At 42.5% G+C, this 20,562-nt stretch overlaps 2 protein-coding genes across 6 annotated transcripts in view; both read left to right on the forward strand.

The window, feature by feature from the left end:
* ranbp2 (RAN binding protein 2) overlaps positions 1 to 5,672 on the forward strand; it is a 70,540-nt gene extending 64,868 nt beyond the window's left edge. For all 5 annotated transcript variants that reach the window (XM_043691778.1, XM_043691777.1, XM_043691781.1 and 2 more), the window contains one exon: positions 4,559 to 5,672. In XM_043691778.1, the coding sequence (XP_043547713.1) occupies positions 4,559 to 4,867 (309 nt within the window). In that variant the 3' untranslated portion in view covers positions 4,868 to 5,672. The remainder of the gene's footprint in view (positions 1 to 4,558) is intronic.
* Positions 5,673 to 7,356: 1,684 nt separating this feature from the next.
* Positions 7,357 to 20,562, forward strand: part of LOC122550680 (coiled-coil domain-containing protein 138-like) — a 109,946-nt gene continuing 96,740 nt past the window's right edge. The window contains exons 1-2 of the mRNA XM_043691782.1: positions 7,357 to 7,643; positions 16,014 to 16,068. Coding sequence (XP_043547717.1) covers positions 7,485 to 7,643; positions 16,014 to 16,068 — 214 coding nt within the window. The 5' untranslated portion in view covers positions 7,357 to 7,484. The remainder of the gene's footprint in view (positions 7,644 to 16,013; positions 16,069 to 20,562) is intronic.

Below are 20,562 nucleotides of genomic sequence, written 5' to 3' on the forward strand. Positions count from 1 at the left end.
CATTATGAATTTTGTAACTTGGCAATACCTTCTTGCTTGTGCTAAAAGGTGGCTAAGGAGAGTAGTTGGTGTAGTAAACTGCAGATTGACCTGTACAATATAGCTGCTTCATACTCAATGGATTCATTGTTCCTGCGGTCGCAGAAAAGCAATTGCTGGTCAGTTTCAAGTGAATTTACCTTCACAATGCAAATTATCACGACTCAACCCAAGGATTATTTCAAGCATATAGCACAGAACAGGCATTTTGGGTCACCCAAGTGTTATTGCTATCTATGGGGGATTCAGTTAGTTTAGTTGGCTGGACCGCTACCTGGCTGGATGTTTGTGATGCAGAGTGATACTAACAGCACGGGTTCAATCCTGTAATGGCTGAGGTTATCGTAAAGGTCCCTTCTTCTAGAACTTACCCCTCGCCTGAGGTGTCATGACCCCCATGTTAATCCACCACCAGTCATCTCTAATGGAAAAACATTTCTATGGTCCTCTGGAACGATAACACCATTACTTTTACTGCACAGTTTCTATACAAGTCACCTCCCATTCTATATACCTCATTCCATTCTTTAAACATTTTTTTCTATTCATAGGAAGAGTAGTAGACCATTCTGCCCATTGAGTATGGTGACCATTCACTATGATGATGGATTATCAAACATTTTTACTCCCTTTTACTGACCTTGTTGCCATAGCTTTCGCATCTCGTGTAGCTTCCTGATGAAAACATCCAAGCTATTTGTCTCAACAACTGCTTGTGGTTGTAAAGCTCTTGTTTTGAGTACTGTGGCGAGAGAAATGTCTCCTTTTCCTACTGTATGTATTAGTTGTGTTTTGTGGATCCAAGTTTAAGATTTCCCATAAGTGAAAACATTTTTGCCATGTCTATCCTGTCTAACTTATTCCTTTTTAAATTCCTCTCTGCTTATCTAAACGTCTTTTGTCAACACAACAATATTCCAACCTGTTCAGTATTTCCTGGTAGTTCTGTGTCATCCTTGTAAATTCTTTTTTTGCAGTTTTTCTGATGCTTCTATGTCCTTTTTTTATTGTGCAGAGCTTAACTTGTGCACAGTACTGAGTGCATCCTGGTTGGGCCTAGATAAACTTAGCCTCTGCTTTTGAATTCTATAATCACAAATAATAACTTGTAATTTATTTTATTACTTTTATTTTTATTACTGACGTGCCATGCCATTTGTTGATGATTTCATTTTCTCTAATATATTCTGTTCCATTCAGTTTCATATTTTCTAAGATATATAGGCAATGTGTCTATTTTTCAAACAAAATGCATCACCCCCATTTAACAATGGTAATTTCATTTTGCACTTACTGCATCACTTGAAACATGGGCAGTTAAGTGCAAAAGCCAATTTGCACATGGCATTATTCTTGGTTGAGAAACACTGGCCCAGATTTTGAAGGCAGGGCATAAGGTACTCTCTCTGAAACTATGTTGACAGTTGCACACAGACTTGTGTGCCTCTGAGCATAGGATAGTTGCCTGCTATGTGACCCAACATTTGTACCATCCAGAAGTAGATTTTTCGTGTCTGAACAGGAACAGTTCCAACAATCAGGTTGAAGAATCTTTGAACTATGTGGAACCTGAACCAGGCAATCTATATCAGGGCAAGTCATATAGAAGAAATCAAAGATTTGCTAAGAAATGTGGAATTAAGATAGAAGAAAAAAGTAATAGTTGCTAAAAATCTCCAACACTAAGTTCTGTAGTATTGAGACACTGTGAAATTAAATTTTCACTTCTCAGCCCTGTAGGCTGATTGGCAGTAATTAGTACTGATTGCACAATTAAAAATTGATTTGTACCCAAAATGCAGAGGCCCCAAGGTCTTCTGACATTCACACCCTGGCATTAATTTCAAAGCCAAATTGGTGAATAAGTGTCAAAGTATTATGAGGAGAGGGGCAAGTGACTGCTCAGTTCCCACTGCTTCCATCTGCCTTGCTTGTGCACTGCATTAGTCTGTACTCCTGTGCCAATTACAGTAACTTTCATTTGCCACTGCCTTCTCTTCCATTAATCTGCCATGCAGAGTCAGGGGACAGGTGAGTGTAGTGGCCCGCACTAAGGAGAAGCTGAAAAACCTGAAAATAGATAATCACCCACACTGCATGGTTCTAATGGAGATAGCTGAGGAGATTGTGGAGGTATCAATGATGATTTTCCCGGATTCACGAGTTAAAGAGGGATGTAAAGGACCGGAAAATGGTTAATGCAACACCCCTGTTTGCAAACTGGTAGAAATCAAAAGACAGGAAATTATAAGCAGTTAGCCTGATCTGAATTGTTGGTGACATTTAAGAATCCATTATTAATGTTCAGATTACAGAGCAATTGGAAGTGCATGGTAAAATAGGGCGGAGTCAGCATTGTTTATCAAGGTGAGGACATGCCTGACAAATCTCTTCGAATTTTTTGAAGAAATAGGTAGCAACTTTGACAAAGGAGAGGCATTGGACATGATCTATTTGAATTTCTAGAAGCCTTTGACAAGATGCCACACAGGAACCTGCTTACTCAGATAAGTGCGCATGGTCTTAGGGGCAAGGCTAAAGAATTGACTGTCTGGCAGAAGAGGAGTGGGTATATTCATGATAGCAACCAGTGACTAGTGCAGTTTCACAGGGGCCAGTGTTGGGACCACAACTACTCTCCTACATTAACAATCTGTACGAAAGAACTTGGGTCACTCGCTGTGTTTGCAAATGAGACAGAGCTGAAGGGACAAGTAGTGTTGGGGAGGCGGAGATGCTGCAGAGGATTTGGGCAAGCTGAGCGAGAGGGCAAAGAAATGGTAGATGGAATGCAGTGGAAAATTTGAGGTTATGCACTTTAGTAGGAGGAATAAGGGGTGTAGACTACTCTCTCAATGGAGAAAGATTTTAGAAATCTGAAGCACCAAGGGACTTTGAGTTCTAGTTCAGGATTCTGTTAAGTTTAATGTGCAGGTTCAGCTGGCAGTTAGGCAGGCAAATGCAATGTTAACATTAATTTTGAGAGGGCTAATACAAGAGCAGGAATGTATTTCTGAGACTGTATAAGGCTCTGGTCAGGCTGCATTTGGAATATTGTGAGCACTTTTGGGACCCATATCTAAGAAACCATATGCTGGCTTTGGTGCAGGGCCAGATGAAGTTTTCAAAAGTGGTCCCTGTGGTCCAGGGCTTGTCATTGAGTAGTGGTTGAAGATTCTGAAACTGTACTCAGTGGAGTTTAGAAGGATGCGGGGAATCTCATTGAGGCTTCTTAGCATTCTGAAAGCTTGGATAGAATGGATGTGGAGAAGATATTTCCACTAGTAGGAGAAACTAAGACCTGAGGGCACAGCCTCAGAGTGAAGGGATGACCTTTTAGAACTGAAATGAGGAATTTCTTAAGCCAGAGGGAATGTGAATCTTTCCTCAGAAGTATGTGGAGGCCAAATCACTGAGCATATTTAAGATAGATATGGGTCCTTGCTCAGTAGGGGATCACCTCTTAAAGGGAGAAGGCAGGAGAATGTGGTTGAGAGGCAAATTGTAGAATTGTAGAATGAAGGAGAAAACTTGATGCACCAATTGGCTAATTCTGCTGCTATATCTTATTGTCTAGCACTTGCTCAAACATTTATTTTTATTCGTTCATGGGTTGTGGGTTTTTCTGGTTAGGGCAACATTTATCCATCCTAATTGCGCGGAAGGCAGTCGAAAATCAACTACATTGTTGTGAGTGGAGTTACCTGTAAGCTAGGCAAGGTAAGGATAGCTTGGAGGATATTAGTGAACAGGTTTTTTAAAAATTTAACCTACTTTTCCAAACAACCAGTTTAGAGAGATTATTACACACCTTGTGTAGGTGGGATTTGAACCTGGGCCTCTCAGAGGGCCCCTAAACACAGGTTGTTAGAAGCTTTGACAGTCATTTACATGGCTGCCAGTAAGACTAACTTTCTATTCAGTTTTTAATTGAGTTAAAATCCCACCATCTGCCACGGTGGGATTTGAACCCATGATCAGACTGGGATTCTGGATCACTAATGCAGACACTCTATTTCTTCATTGGTATACAAGTTTATATTTTAAAATAAATATTTGAGAAATATAGACGTACCATGGGATTTGCATTTAATCATTGTATCCATCTGAATTGCATTGTTTGGTTTAATGATTCCAAAACTATTGCAAATAGTCAGAATCTAAGAACTATTCCAGCACGTCGGCCCATTCAAATTCAGAATCTAAAACATCGGTTGCCTTGTGTTTCCTCCTGATAGAGCAATGTTTTCAACTAAATATCAGAGTCTCTAACAAGCTAGTTCATTTTCAGTTACTAATTTAAAATTTGAACGAGTTTTGAAAAATGGCTGAAGAGTGGCTGAGATTTTAAATCCGTAAGAACTAGTGTTATTTAAATAAGTTATTAAGCAGATGCAAACCGTTAAAATGAAAAAACAGAAGAAAGCACATTTCTGAGAGGGTGATGCTTAAGATTAAGGCTAAGAGTGACTTTGTAATGTTTTGTGTGTTGTGTAACATGAATTTCATTCTCTTTCAGGGTGGTGATATCACAAGCTTTGATGGATCTGGTGGGAAGTCTATTTATGGAGAAAAGTTTGATGATGAAAACTTCATTATACAGCACTCTTGTCCTGGTTTGTTGTCCATGGCAAATAGGGGCCAAAATACTAATAATTCACAGTTCTTCATTACTTTAAAGGAAGCCAAGCATTTAAATATGAAACATGTAGCATTTGGCTATGTAAAAGAAGGCATGGATGTTGTGAGAAAAATTGAAACCTTTGGTTCAAAAAGTGGCACCACCAGTCGAATCATTATGATTACTGATTGTGGGCAGATTAATTAAATGAAGGATGCCCAGTTTCTCTTTGGTCATGCTGTCTATTTAGAATTTGGAATGCTGTAATATTGGATATTGTTGGGATGTTAATTGTACTTGTGTGAACATTGGATGTACAAATTATATTGATGGCTAGTAGCTGTCAAAGTTTTTGGTGTTGAATATTGCATGTTTCAGAATAAAGATTTTGGCAAATAATGAGCAGTGGCATTTATCTTAAATGTAAACAACATGACATTTTGCAGTTCCACCCAAACTGTACAGAGCAGTTTAAATCTGGCAATCAAAGTTCAGAGAAATTGTCATTAAGTTGCAACTGTTCAAAGTGTGTAACATTTCAGAATTAAGGTGAGACTTAGTAACTGTATTCCAGGTCTAAAAGTGGTAATTGCCAAATAGGATTTGGTGATACCAACCAGACCTTCCATGTTTCTGTTTTTGGTTTAGTGCAACCAAAACACTAGATTTTTTTAAAAATCTAAAATCCTGGAATGAGGTTACATTTGTTGGTGATTCTGTTGCTAAGATTAAAGCTCTGCTGTTAAAATTACATATACTGAAACAGATTTGACACTATTGTAAAATGTAAAGTCTTTTTTACAATGATTTTCTAGTATTTGCAAATGTGATTGGCTCTGTAATTTTAAATTGGTAAATTTAATTAGTTAAAACTCAAACTTTATAAATATTTATAATAAAGGTATAATTCATCTACTAGTAGATTTAAGCAATTTCTTTAATTTGTTTCAAATACATACAGACTTGAATTGGAGGTACATGCCTTACCAACAATAAATTTTATTGTATCTTTCTGAATTGTGTATTTATTCTTTATTCATGGGAAGTTTCATTAGGTTACGGGAGACATGGAGTGTTAAAAGAAATGGATTTTTATATAATTCTTGTGTTGTGCTGTACAAGGTCATCCTTTCTCTGCAGCTGTCTTGGTTGCAGTATCAAAATGATTTTTTAATCTGTTTTGGTAACATTCAGAACTCCCATGATCTTTTTAAATTGTGCAACAGGCTCAAGGGGCCAAATGGCTTATTGCTGCTCCTAACTCATTAATTTGAGCTTTCAGCCTTCAGATATTTCTTTGCCAGCATGAAGTATATGTTTTCCTTACATACATTCTTTGATAGTTTGCCTTCAGAGTTCTTCATGCCCTTCTCACTGAATGTGGACCTTGCAAGTATGTTTGTATAGTGATTACATTTTTGGGATACTGCCCTAACTTGTGCTTTTATTTTTATTTCTCTCCCTGTTTAAATTCTGTGTTCCCAGCACCACATGGACAAAAAAAATTTTTTGGCTTTTTCTTTTGTTTTCACTATTTATTTTACATCGGTCACCTTCTCCAAGGATGTTTGAAAAGGTCTTTCAAGAGTTTGCAGCAACCATAAAGGAATCTCTACACTGTAGAAAGAGAACCATTTGGCCCATCATATATGCATCAATCCTGTGAAGAGCATCCTCCAGGTCCCATCCCTGTAATCTTGCAAGACGATTTTACTATTGCTAAAAATGTGTTGCTGGAAAAGCGCAGCAGGTCAGGCAGCATCCAAGGAGCTGAGTTCGAGGGATTTGACTGAGACAAAGGTGGGGGAAGGGAAATGAGGAAACTGGAGAAATCGGAGTTCATCCCTTGTGGTTGGAGGGTTCCGAGGCGGAAGATGAGGCGCTCTTCCTCCAGCCGTCGTGTTGCTATGGTCTGGCGATGGAGGAGTCCAAGCTGCATGTCCTTGGTGGAGTAGGAGGTGGAGTTGAAGTGTTGAGCCAGGAGTGGTTGGGTTGGTTGGTCCGGGTGTTCTCTGAAACGTTCTGAAACATTTACTATTGCTAATCCAACTAACATACGCACTTTTAGAAACTGCAGGACAATTTGTATATGGCTAATCCACCTAACCTGCTCAGCTTTGGACTGTGGGAGGAAACCCACACAAATATTGTCCATGTGGAGTTGCACATTATCCTGGGTTGGAATTGATCCTGCGTCTCTGCCACTGAGACAGCAATGATAACCACTGTGCTGCCCCGGTCGGCATTTGACTGTAGGGATAAGTGTAGTGTAGTGTTAACTGGTAGTTCTATAGCCATGTTAAAGAATTTCAGATCTGCAAGTGTGCCGTAATTCTGCAGGGAATGATGTAGGTGGTTGTGAGATATACTTTTGCACATCAATGTATTGGTTTAAAGTGAATTTTATTTTTATCGGGATCATTATTTTCCCGTTCATTTTTTTTTAAAATGTTCATTTCTTCTGATTTATGTTGACCTCAATATAAATATGGAAATGTGTTGCTGGAGAAGCGCAGCAGGTCAGGCAGCATCTAGGGCTAATGCCCGAAACGTCGATTCTCCTGTTCCCTAGATGCTGCCTGACCTGCTGCGCTTCTCCAGCAACACATTTCCATCTCTGATCTCCAGCATCTGCAGACCTCATTTTCTCCTCAATATAAATATCTCAACGTAGTTGCTGGTTGTTTCAGAACAACAGACGAGGTTCAGCAGTTAGTGCGGGGTTGGTTAGAGTGCAGTTTGATCGCAACACCTGCACCGAAGCTCGTCGTCGCCATAGAGAGAAGCCTTCCCTTTGACCCGGAAGTTCCGGTAGCAGATTCGAATGGTTACCGCGGTGACGAGGTGCGGCATAGTCATGGCGAATAAGAAGGATTTGGCCCTAGAGTCCATCATCGAGCGTTTAAAACATCGTTATTGCAGAAATACGGAGGTGGAAAGCAGGAACGGCGCCGTGGGACACTCTGGGGACTCTGAAGATCAGGTGAGAGGCTACTGCCCGCTCCAGATAATCTGGGCAGACACGACAGGGCGAAGGTGTTGTTAAATCAAGAATCACCATGTCTATTAATGTGCATTAAAAATAACCTAGTTTGAACCGAGAGTCAACATTCCAATCTCAGCCAATAAAGAACATTCAGATTGCTGTTGTTCGTAGGATCTTGCTATGTTTGATAACTTCTACATAAACACTGAAGTCATTGCAGGGGCTAGGGGTGGAATAAAGAATGTTGGAGTGATGGTCATGCCAATGGACATGCAATCCAGAGGACTGTATTAAAACTTTGTATACACAGGTTCAACCCCGCTGTGGCCGCTGATGAAACTTGAATGTGGACAGTGCAGAAGATAAGTGTCTGAATTGGCCGAAGTCCAATTTCAATGACATTAGCATCTGGCAAACATGGACTGTGAGCAGCTAGTTGTAGGTAAATCTATATTTAGAAAGGAGAAGACTTTTGAAAATAGTAGGGTAAGACTTCAAGGCTAGCATACTCATCGAGAATGAAGGGCAGGGACAGCAAGTCCAGGGAATCCTGAATGTCGAGGTTTATTGAGAGTTTGTTTAAGAAAAAGAAATGCTAGGAACTAAAGTATAGAAAGTGTGGAGGGGGGCACTTAAAGAAATTAGAAGTCAAAGAGGGGCTGCAAAATATCTTTGGAAGATAGGATTAAGGAAAACCCCAAGGTATTTCTTTACATGTTTATTAAGTGCAAAAGGATTACCAGAGAAAGAGTAGGATCAATTCGAGACCAAAGGGGCAATCTACGCATGGAGCCAGAGGACATGGGTGAGGTCCAAAACAAAATATTTCTCATTTGTATTCACAGGGAGAAAATCATCATAACTGGAGATTTCACTCTGGATGGTTGGGTTCTAGAGCATGTTGTGATTAGTAAGAAGGAGGTAATAGATGTTTAACAGACATAAAGGTGCATGAATGCTCCTGATGAGATGTGTCCCAGACTGCTGTGGGAAGCAAGGGCGGGATTGCTCGGGAAATGGGATGGGATTAATTAACACTTTGAAAGGCAGGGATTGATCAGGGATAGACAGCCCAGATTTGTTTGAAGGAGATCCTGCCTGATTAATTTAGTTGAGTGTTTGAAAAGTTAGTTAAATATATTGATGAGGGTAGTGTAGTTGATGTGGTTTACATGGACTTCGTTGAGGCCTTTGACAAGGTCTCACATGGAAGGCTGATCCAAAAGATAAGAGCCCATGGGATCCAAGGCATGTTGGCAAAAAGGATCCAAAATTGACTTGCAAATGGAATGCAAAGGGTGATGATGGAGTTTGTTTTTGTGATTGTATTTTATATAAAGCTTTGGTTAGTAAGTTTGCAGATAACACCAAAATTAGTGGTGTAGTGGACAGCAATACAAATCATCTCAGAGTACAACGGGACCTTGATCAGTTGGGACAATGGATCGACGAGTGGCTGACTGAGTTTAATTTAGATAAATGTGAAGTGTTGCATTTTGGAAAGGCAAATCAGGGCAGGACTTACACAATTAATGGTAAGGCCCTGGGTGGTGTTGCTGAATAAAGAGACCTTGGAGCACAGGTTCATAGTTTTTTGGAAATGGAGTTGCAGCTAGATAGGATAGTGAAGATGGTGTTTGGTATGCTTATCTTTATAGGTTAGTGCATTGAATATAGGAGTTAGGAGGTCATGTTGTGGCTGTACAAGGCATTAGTTAGGCCACTGTTGGAATACTGTGTGCAGTTCTGGTCTCCCTGCTATGGGAAGGATGTTGTGAAACTTGAGAGGGTTCAGAAAAGATTTACAAGCATGTTTCCAGAGTTGGGAGGTTTGATCTAAAGGGTGAGGCTGAATAGGCTATTTTCCCTGGACCTTCCGAGGCCGAGGGGCGAGCTTATAAAGGTTTATAAAATCACGAGAGACATGAATAAAGTAAATAGATAAGGTCATTACCCAGGATGGGGAAGCCCAAAATTTGAAGACATAGACTTAAGGTGAGAGGGAAAAGATTTGAGGGCCCTAAGGAGCAAAATTTCTCACAGGATGGTGTGTGTATGGAATGAGCTGCCAGAGGAAGTAGTGGAGACCGGTAAAATTTACACTATTTAAAAGGTATCTGAATGGGTATGTGAATAGGAAGGGTTTAGAGGGAATTGGGCCAAATACTGGCAAATGGGATTCGATTAAGTTAGGATATCTGGTCAGCATGGACAAGTTGGACGGGTTGTTTCCTCTACAACTCTGATTGGAAATCTGTTTGGCTGATTGGTGTACCAGTGCTACAACCATTGCTGTTTGTTATATTATGACTTGGATGTGAATGTGGAAGATATAATTAGTAAGTTTGCAGATGACTGAAAAATTGGTGGTGTTGATAGTGAGAAGGATGATCTCAGGCTGTAGTCTGATATTGATCAATTGGTAAATTGGGCCGAGCAATGGAAGATGGAATTTAATCCTGATAAGTACAAGGTGATGCATTTTGGGACGTCAGATAAGGGGAGGACATTAGCAATGAATGGTTAGGTCCCTAGGAAGTACTGAGTAACAAAGGGACCTTGGTCTGTAAGTTCATAGACCCCTGAGGTGTCAGCACAGGTAAACAGGGTGATGAAGAAGGTATATAGGATGCTTGCCTTCATGAGCTAGGGCATAGAATATAGGAGCAAGGGCATTTTATTGCAATTTTATAAAACCTTGCTTGGGCGGCACGGTGGCACAGTGGTTAGCACTGCTGCCTCACAGCGCCTGAGACCCGGGTTCAATTTCCGCCTCAGGCGACTGACTGTGTGGAGTTTGCACTTTCTCCCTGTGTCTGTGTGGGTTTCCTCCGGGTACTCCGGTTTCCTCCCACAGTCCAAAGATGTGCAGGTCAGGTGAATTGGCCACGCTAAGTTGCCCGTAGTGTTAGGTAAAGGGTAAATGTAGGTTTATGGGTGGGTTGCGCTTCGGCGGGTCGGTGTGGACTTGTTGGGCCGAAGGGCCTGTTTCCACACTGTAATGTAATGTAATGTAATCTAATGCTACAGACGGAATACTGTGTGTAGTTCTGGTCACCGCACTATTGAAGGACGTGAAGCACTGGAGAGGGTGCAGAAGAGATTCACTAGGATGTTGCCTGTGGTGGAATGTCTGTTATGAGGAGAGACAGGCCAGACTTGATGTGTTTTCTGTAGAGCTGAGGGGAGGATCTGACTTAGTAAACAAAATTATGAGAGGTATAGTCAGCGTATATTATGGGACTCTTTTCCCCATGACAGCCGTGTCTCATACCAATGGGTATATGTTTATAGTGAGGAGTGAGTGGTTTAGAGGATATCAGGAAAGGCTTTTTCACCCAAGGGTGGTGCAAATGTGCAATGCACTGTCTGAGAGGGTGGTGGAGGCAGGTACTCTTAGAACATTCAAGAAGCATCTGGACTAGCATTTAAAATGCCAGGACAAATACAGGAAAATGGGATTAGAATAATTTGGTGTTTGTTGATCAGCATAGATATAGTGGGCCAAAGGGCCTGTTTCCGCACTGTATGACTCTCTGACTCTTGTTCCTTTTACTAGTTCTGGAATCCACATTATTGGAGGGATGTGAATGCACTAGAGATGGTGCAGAGGAAATTTACTAGAATGTTGCCTAGGATGGTGAATTTGGTCATGAAGAGATGTTCAAATTGTTTTTCTTTGAGTGCTGGAGATTGGGGGAGGCGGGGGGAGAACATAATTGAGATGTATCCAATTATGAGATAGAGTAGACAGAAATTTACTTTTCCCCTTGATGGAGGTATCATTGAACAGGTGCACAGACTTAAGATAGGGAGGAGGATGTTTAGAGGGGTGTGAGAAAGTTTTTTTTTCACCCAGAGTGTGGGAGAATCTGAAATTCACTGCCTGTGAAGGTGGTCGAGGCAGAAACCCTCAAAACACTTGGGAAGTATTTGGATGTGCACCTACAATGCCAAGGCGTGTAGGGCTATGTTCAAAGTTTGTGAGAAGATTTGTAGCTCAGGTGCTCGTTGTTGTGGTTCTGTTCGCTGAGCTGGGAATTTGTGTTGCAGACGTTTCGTCCCCTGTGTAGGTGACATCCTCAGTGCTTGGGAGCCTCCTGTGAAGCTTCACAGGAGGCTCCCAAGCACTGAGGATGTCACCTAGACAGGGGACGAATGTCTGCAACACAAATTCCCAGCTCAGCGAACAGAACCACAACAATATAGGGCTATGGTCCAAGTGTTGGAAAATGGGATTAGAATAGTTAGATGCTTTGTTTTTGACCTGTGTAGACTCAGTGGGTTGAAGGGCATTTTTCTGTACACTGGGCCTCTATGGCATATTAAAAAGAAGTGTAATCAGCCAAAATACATACAAGCCTGGAGCAGGAGTAGGATGTCTGGCATCTCAAGCTTGCTCCATTATTCAATAAGATCATTGCTGATCTGATTGTAATCTTGAATCCACATTCCCATCTACCCCGATTAACATTTCAACCCTTGCCTTACAAGAATCCATCCCTCCTTTCTAAAAGTATTCAAGGATTCTGCTTCCAGCACATTTTCAGGGAGAAAGTTCCAAAGACTCAAAGCCCTCGAAGAGCTTTAAATGGGTGACATACCAATTTTCAAACAGAAGGATTCTGTGTAATCCCAGATGGAGGACGGGAGAAAATTTCTGGCTTTAACAGGCTGCTCTTTTTTTGAGGTATTTTAGGTGTTGAAGATGATTTCCTCGAATTCCAGGAGCAGCAATTACACTTTTATATGGTGTTGCATTGTTTTGGAACTTTGGGGGAAAAAAGTGGCACTTTTAAAAGAGAGAGGAACAGACAAAGGCAGCACGTGGTGAGGTCAGCGCAGGAGAGAGAGAGAGAAAGAAACACACACTGCTAACTGAGACAGCAGTGAGCCTGCACAGTTACTGTCTTTGCTGTTGAATCCATGCACTGTTGGATACGGAGTGCATGTGGGAAATTTGACAAACAGTGAAATTCACAACTGATCTTAGAGGAACCTGTCTGGGTGAGGTCACAGCATAGAGACAGATAAGTGAATAATTTTAAGTGTGGCGTTGGGGCCTTGCTGTAAGTCTGCAGTAGTAAATAGAGTGGTTCTTTCTTGATTAAATGTTTTATTGAGATATGTCTCTTGATTAAACTTAAAAATATAAGCCATAAGTATTAAGTTAGCCTGAAGTTTTGTAGAGGATTAAGACAGTGCTATTTCTGGGTCTGCAGATTGGATGAAACAAAAATGGCCCTTAGTAGAGTGATATGCTCTTCTTGTTGGATGTGGGAGTTTCGGGAGAGTTTACCTGTTACTTTGGATTACATCTGCAATAAATGCTGGTGGTCGCGAATCCTATCGGATTGAGTGGAATGGTTGGAGCGAACAGTTAGAGGCAATGAAGAATTTACAACATCAAGGGGATGTGATGTATGGCAGTTATCGGAAGGGAGAAAACTCGCAGATACAGTCACATAGATGGGTTAACTCCAGGCAAGGGAAGAGAGGTAGGCAGCTAGTACAGGAGGCGGAAGTGGGTACTGCAGTTGCTGGAGAGTAGAATCAAGATTAGAGTGGTGCTGGAAAAGCACAGCAGGTCAGGCAGCATCCAAGAAGCAGGAAAATCAACGTATCCGGCAAAAGCCCTTCATCAGGAATGTAGTGCAGGAGTCTTCTGTGGCTATCCCCATTTCAAACAGGTATGCTGTTTTGAAAAATGTAGGGGGTGATGGATTCTCAGGGAACGTAATACGAACAGCCAAGGTTCAGGTATTGAGACTGGCTGTAATGCAATGAAGGATGCGTCGGGTTCCAAGAGATCGATTGTGTTAGGGGACTCTCTAGTCCAAGGTACAGATAGACGTTTCTGTGGCCAGCAGCGAAAAATCAGAATGGTGTGTTGCTTCCCTGGTGCCAGGATCAAGGATGTCTCAGAGAGAATGCAGAATGTTATCAAGGGGAGGGGGGCCAGCAGGAGGTCATTGTACACATTGGAACCAACGACATAGGAAGGGAAACGGTTGAGTTTCTGAAGGGACATTAGAGAGTTAGGCAGGAATTTAAAAAGGAGGTCCTTGAGAGTAGTAGTATCTGATTACTCCTGGTGATACAAGCTAGTGAGGGCAGGAATAGGAGGATAGAGCAATTGAATTCATGGCTGAGAAGCTGATGTATGGGAGAAGGATTCACATTTTTGGATCATTGGAATCTCTTTTAGGGTAGAAATGACCTGTACAAATAGGATGGACTGCACCTAAATTGGAAGGGGACTAATGTACTGGCAGGGAGATTTACTAAAGCTGCTCGGGAAGATTTAAATTGATAAGATGGGTGGGGTGCTGGGGGCTGGTGGTGGGACCCAGGGAGACAGTGAGGAAAGAGACCAATCTGAGACTGGTACAGTTGAGAACATAAGTGAGTCAAACAGTCAGGGCAGGCAGGGACAAAGCAGAGAACAAGGTAGGAGTGATAAATTATTTATTTCAATGCAAAAGGCCTAACAGGGAAGGCAGATGAACTCAGGGCATGGTTAGGAACATGGGACTGGGATATCATAGCAATTATAGAAACATGGTTCATGGATGGACAGAACTGGCAGCTTAATGTTCCAGGATACAAATGCTTCAGGAAGGACAGAAATGGAGGCAAGAGAGGAGGGGGAGTGGCATTTTTGAAAAACGATAGAATTACAACTGTACTGATGGAGGGTATTCCCAGAAATACATCGAGGGAAAGGATTTGGATGGAACTGAGAAATAAGAAAGGGTTGATCACCTTATTGGGATTGTATTATCGACCCCCTAATAGTCAGAGGGAAATTGAGAAACAAATTTGTAAGGAGATCTGAATCACCTGGAAGAATAATAGGGTGGTTATGGTAGGAGATTTTAACTTTCCAAACATAGACTGGCACTGCCATCGTGTTAAGGGTTTAGATGGAGAGGATAAGTGTATACAAGACAATTTTCTGATTCAGTATGTCGGCTTAAGAGACAACTTTTTCACACAGAGGGTGGTACGTGTATGGAATGAGCTGCCGGAGGAAGAGGTGGAGGCTAGTACAATTGCAACATTTAAGAGGCATTTGGGTGGATATATGAATAGGAAGAGTTTGGAGGGATATGGGCCAGGTGCTGGCAGGTGGGACTAGACTGGGTTGGGTTATCTGGTCGAAATGGACATGTTGGACCGAAGAGTCTGTTTCCGTGCTGTACATCTCTGACTCTAAACCCTTAAGTCTAGTTTCTCCTATGCGGAAATGTTCTTTACATGTCTACTTTGTCAACACCTCTCAGGACCCTTTATGTTTCAATCAAGTTGCCTCTTAATCTTCTAAACTTCAGTTTAGACACTTCTACAACATTTTCTCATTCCACAGCCCAGTCATTCCAGGTATTAGCCTGCTGAAACTTTTCTAAACTGCTTTCAAAATATTTACAACTTCCTTTCAGCAAAGTGATTAACACTGTGCACAGTACTCCAGATATGGCCTCACCAGTGCCCTCCATAAGGGAAGCATAACTTCCCTATTTTAGTTGGATTGCAGCTAATATTCTCTTCATCTAACCATCCAATTTCACAATAGAAATCGATATGTTTCTGAAGACTAATTACATTGCATTGAGAGATGTGGAGGTAGTGCAAGAAAATGCAATGAGGATATGATCAGTTATGACTTAGTGGCAGGGCAGGTCTAATAGGCAGGACAGGTCTACTCCTGCTTTGATATTTTTTAACCTTTTTATTTTTGACTAACAAAAATGTAGTAACATCAGCTTTCAGGGAAGAAAGTTCTAGATTTCCACCATACTTTGTATTGGTGCCAGGTGAAGAATTGTATTTTGAGCTTTATTGTATTTCTTTGTTTTTGTTGCAATTGACCCATGAGTATACTGTAATAGTGACTGATTAAAAGCACCTTCTGATGTGAGGAAAATGAATTGAGGAAAAAAAAGGCCAAGAAAAATTAAATCAATTTTAGCCGAATCAGGTGTAACATTAAATATCAAAATAATAGCAAAAGGTGAGTTTCGTGCAATAGAAGATATTGATATTCATAACTATTATTGTACCATTGGTATTTCACCTCAAGTTTGTGTAGCTGGTAAGTTACTCAATGGAGGTTTACTGAGGCACTAATTTAAAATATGACAGTATAGTAATGCATTCTAAGAAGTAGCTCCGTTTATGTTTTATGTGAGAGTAAATTACCAATAATCTTTTATTACTTGGCAAATAAATCCAGTGCTATTTTGCTGAGGCGCAGGCAATGTCATATATATTTTCTCGACATTAAATACCATAAACTTGCCATGTTGTGCAGTATTTACTTTAAAAGTCAGAATGTTCCAATTTCAGAAATTTGTTTTATTTTAGGAGTCTACAATAGCCTCAATCAAAATTAATTCGAAAATCAACTCACCAATTAATGGTAAGGTTATATGTTTTTTAGAAATTTTTTTTGTCAGAATTAAAATAACAATTGCACTTAATTTGTGAACTGGTGTATATATAGGTGTAAAAATGTCTCTCTTCTGGTCAGTAAAACATAAGTTTCTGAGATGGAAATATTGGGCTTGGATGTTGTTCAAAATGCTTTACCGAGTTAAAGTTAAACTGTTAGAACATCAACTTGATTCTATTCTTGACCGCTACCTCGTGCTCCCACGAGGAGGTTGAACAGTTCATCCACTACACTAACACCTTCCACCCCGACCTCAAATTCACCTGGACAGTCTCGGACTCCTCCCTCCCCTTCCTAGACCTTTCTGTTTCTATCTCAGGCGACCGAATCAACACGGACATCTACTACAAACCAACCGACTCCCACAGCTACCTGGACTACACCTCCTCCCATCCTGCCCCCTGTAAAAACGCCATCCCATTCTCCCAATTCCTTCGTCTCCGCCGCATCTGCTCCCAGGAGGACCAGTTCAAAATACGCACAACACAGACGGCCTCCTTCTTCAAGGACCGCAATTTCCCCCCCGACATGGTCGACGGTGCCCTCCACCGCATCTCCTCCACCTCCCGCTCCTCCGCCCTTGAGCCCCGCCCCTCCAACCGCCACCAGGACAGAACCCCACTGGTCCTCACCTACCACCCCACCAATCTCCATGTACAGCGCATCATCCGCCGTCACTTCCGCCACCTCCAAACAGACCCCAGCACCAAGGATATATTCCCCTCCCCTCCCCTATCAGCTTTCCGTAGAGACCACTCCCTCCGCGACTCCCTTGTCAGATCCACACCCCCCACCGACCCAACCACCACTCCCGGCACCTTCCCTTGCAACCGCAGGAGGTGCAACACTTGCGCCCACACCTCCCCCCTCACTTCTCTCCAAGGCCCCAAAGGAAACTTCCATATCCGCCACAGATTCACCTGCACCTCCACCCACATCATCTACTGCATCCGCTGCAGCCGGTGTGGCCTCCTCTATATTGGGGAGACAGGCCGCCTACTTGCGGAGCGATTCAGAGAGCACCTCTGGGCCACCCGGACGAACCAACCCAACCAACCTGTAGCACAGCATCTCAACTCCCCCTCCCACTCCACCGAGGATATGCAGGTCATTGGACTCATCCACCGCCAAACCACAACAACCCGACGGTCGGAGGAGGAGCGTCTTATCTTCCGACTGGGAACACTCCAACCGCAGGGGATGAACTTGGACCTCACCAGTTCCTTCACCCCCCCTCCCCCCACCTTGTCTCAGCCGGATCCTTCCAGCCCGGCACCGCCTTCCTGACCTGCAGTCTTCTTCTTGACCTCTCCGCCTCCATCCTACTCCGACTTATCACCCTCACCTTGACCTCTTTCCACCTATCACATTTCCAACGCCCCTCCTCCAAGTCCCTCCTCCCTACCTTTTATCTTCTCCTGCTGAACACTCTCTGCTCATTCCTGAAGAAGGGCCTGTGCCCGAAACGTCGAATCTCCTGTTCCCTGGATGCTGCCTGACCTGCTGTGCTGTTCCAGCAATAAAGTTTCAACTTTGATCTCCAGCATCTGCAGACCTCACTTTCTCCTCTATTCTTGACCTCCAAGTTTAGAAAGTTAAGAGCTGATTAAGTTGAGATATTTAAAATGATAAAAGTAATTCAGTAGAGTGTAAATAAAGAAGCTATTTCCTCTGATGTGGAAATCCAGAATAAGGGAACATGGAACATGGTCTTTGAGGCAGGGATGGCTTAATGATTTTATCACTAGACTATTAATCCAGGAACTTGTTCTGAGGACCCAGGTTTGAATCCCACCATAGTGGATGATAGAATTTGAATTGAATTAAGAAAGCTGTAATTAAGAATCTACTGATTACCATGAAACTGTTGTCAATTGTTGGAAAAAAACGATCTGGCTGCCAAATTTCCCTTCAGAGTAGAAAAACTGCCATCATCACTTGGTCTGGCCTGCATGTGACTCCAGATCCACAGCAATGTGTTTGACTCTCAATTGCCCTCTGAAATGACCTATGAGCTACTCAGTTGTATCAATTGTTACAAAGTCTCAACAAAGAAATGAAAAAAGACAGACCATCTGGCATCAACCTAGGCACTGGAATGCAGAATGGCAGAAACAGCCCTTTTGACCCTGCAAAGTCATTCTTGTATCTGAAGTCTAGTGCCAAAATTGGAAGAGTTGTCTCAGACTTGTCAAACAACAATCTGACATGATCACGCTCACTGAATCATACATTAGAGACAATGCCCCAGACACCACCATCACCATCCATGGATGTCCTCTCCCACTGGCAGGGACAGACCCAGCAGAGATGGCAGCACGGTGGTATACAGTTGGGAGGGGCTTGTCCTAGGATTTGAGACTCAAATTTGACTCCAGACCCCACAAAGTCTCATGGCTTCACATTAAATGTGTGCAAGGAAACCTCCTGCTGATTACCACATACTGTTCTGTTAGCTGATGAATCAGTACTCGTCTATGTTGAACAACACTTGGAGGAAGTACTGAATGTGATAAGGGTGCAAAATGCACTCTGGGTGAGGGATTTCTTCATCCACCACCAAGAGTGGCTCTGCAGCAGTCCTATGATCAAGCTGGTCACATCCTAAAGGACATTGCTGCTAGACTGGGTCTGCGGCAGATGTTGAGAGAAAAACCTAATTGACCTTATCCTTACCAATCTGCCAGCTGCAGATGCATCTGTCCATGACAGTATTGGTAAGAATGATCACCACACAGTTCTTGTGGAAATGAAGTCCCACTTTCACATTAGATTAGATTCCCTACAGTGTGGAAACAGGCGTTTCGGCCCAACCAGTCCACGCCGACCCTCCGAAGAGTAACCCATTCAGACCCATTTCCCTCTGACTAATGCACCTAACATTATGGACAATTCAGCATGGCCAATTCATCTAACCTGCACATTTTTGGACTGTGGGAGGAAACCGGAGTACCCAGAGGAAACCCACGCAGACACAGGGAGAACGTGCAAATTCCACACAGACAGTTGCCCGAGGCTGGAATTGAACCAGGTCCCTGATGCTGTGAGGCTGCAGTGCTAACCACTGAGCCACCGTGCTGCCCCCATTGACAATATGTCCATTGTGTGATGTGGCAATATCACCATGCTAACTGGGACAGACTTCGAACCGCTCTAGCAACTCAAGACTGGGTATTCATGCATTGCTGTGGACCATCGACAGCAGCAGAATAAAATTCTCACACAATCAGCAACCTCATGACCTGGCATATATCCCACTCAACCATTACCATCAAACCTGGTTGAATGGTGAGTGCAGGAAGGCATGCCAGGAGCAACACCAGGCAATTCTAAAACTGAGGTGTCAAACTGGTGAAGCTACCAAGTAGGACTACTTGTGTGCCAAACAGTATAAGTGGTAAGTGATGGACAGAGCTATGCAATTGTACAACCAACAGATCAGATCTAAGCACTGTAGTGCTCCCACCCACAGTCATGAAAGGTGGTGGATGGTTAAAAAAACTCACTGGAGGAGGAGGTTTCACAAATATCCCCATAATCAATGATGGAAGACACCAACACATAAGGGCAAAAGATAAGGCTGAAGTGTTCGCAGCAGTCTTAAGCCAGAAGTACCAAGTGGATGATTCATCTCCGCCTTCTCTAGTTCATAGCATTGAAGATACCAGTCTTCAGCCAATTTGATTCATGCCATATGATATCAAGAAATGGCTAGAGGCACTGGATTCTGCAAATGCATTGTGCCCTGGCAACATTCCAGCAATAGTAATAAAGACTTGTGCTCCAGAATTGCTGCACCCCTAACCAAACTGTTCCACTGCAGCTACAATACTGACGCCAATGTGGAAAAGTGCCAAGGTATGTCCTGTACACAGAAGCAGGAATCCAACCAGCCAACTGCCCGGTCAACCCAGCCCCATCAATCTACTCTCGATCATCAGTCAAGTGATGGAAGGTATCAACAACAGTGCTATAAAGCAGCATCTGCTCAGCAATAACTGCTCATTGATGCCCAGTTTGTTGTCAACCAGGGTCATTCATTTCCTGACATCATTGCAACCATGGTTCAAACATGGACAAAAGAGCTGAATTCCAGAGATGAGGTGAGGGTGACAGCACTTGACATCAAAGCCATACTTGACCATCTAAACAGGATTCAGGGTACAAACTTTACCCTGTTGAAGTCAGATCTAGTATAGGAAGATGGTTGTGATTGTTGGACATCAGTCATCTCATCTCCAAGCTAACTCTGGAGGAGTTCCTCAGGTAATGGACCTAGACCCAACTATTTCAACTATTTTCAATGTTCTCCCTCCATCATAAGCTGAAAAGTAAAGATGATTGTACAATGTTCACCACATTTGCGACTCCTCGAATACTTTGCTGATGAAGCAATTCATGTTCAAATCAATAAGACTTGGACATTATCCAGACTTGGGCAATGGCCATCTCTAATAAGAG

This window comes from Chiloscyllium plagiosum, chromosome 6 (genome assembly GCF_004010195.1).
Source record: "Chiloscyllium plagiosum isolate BGI_BamShark_2017 chromosome 6, ASM401019v2, whole genome shotgun sequence".
Classification (NCBI taxonomy): domain Eukaryota; kingdom Metazoa; phylum Chordata; class Chondrichthyes; order Orectolobiformes; family Hemiscylliidae; genus Chiloscyllium; species Chiloscyllium plagiosum.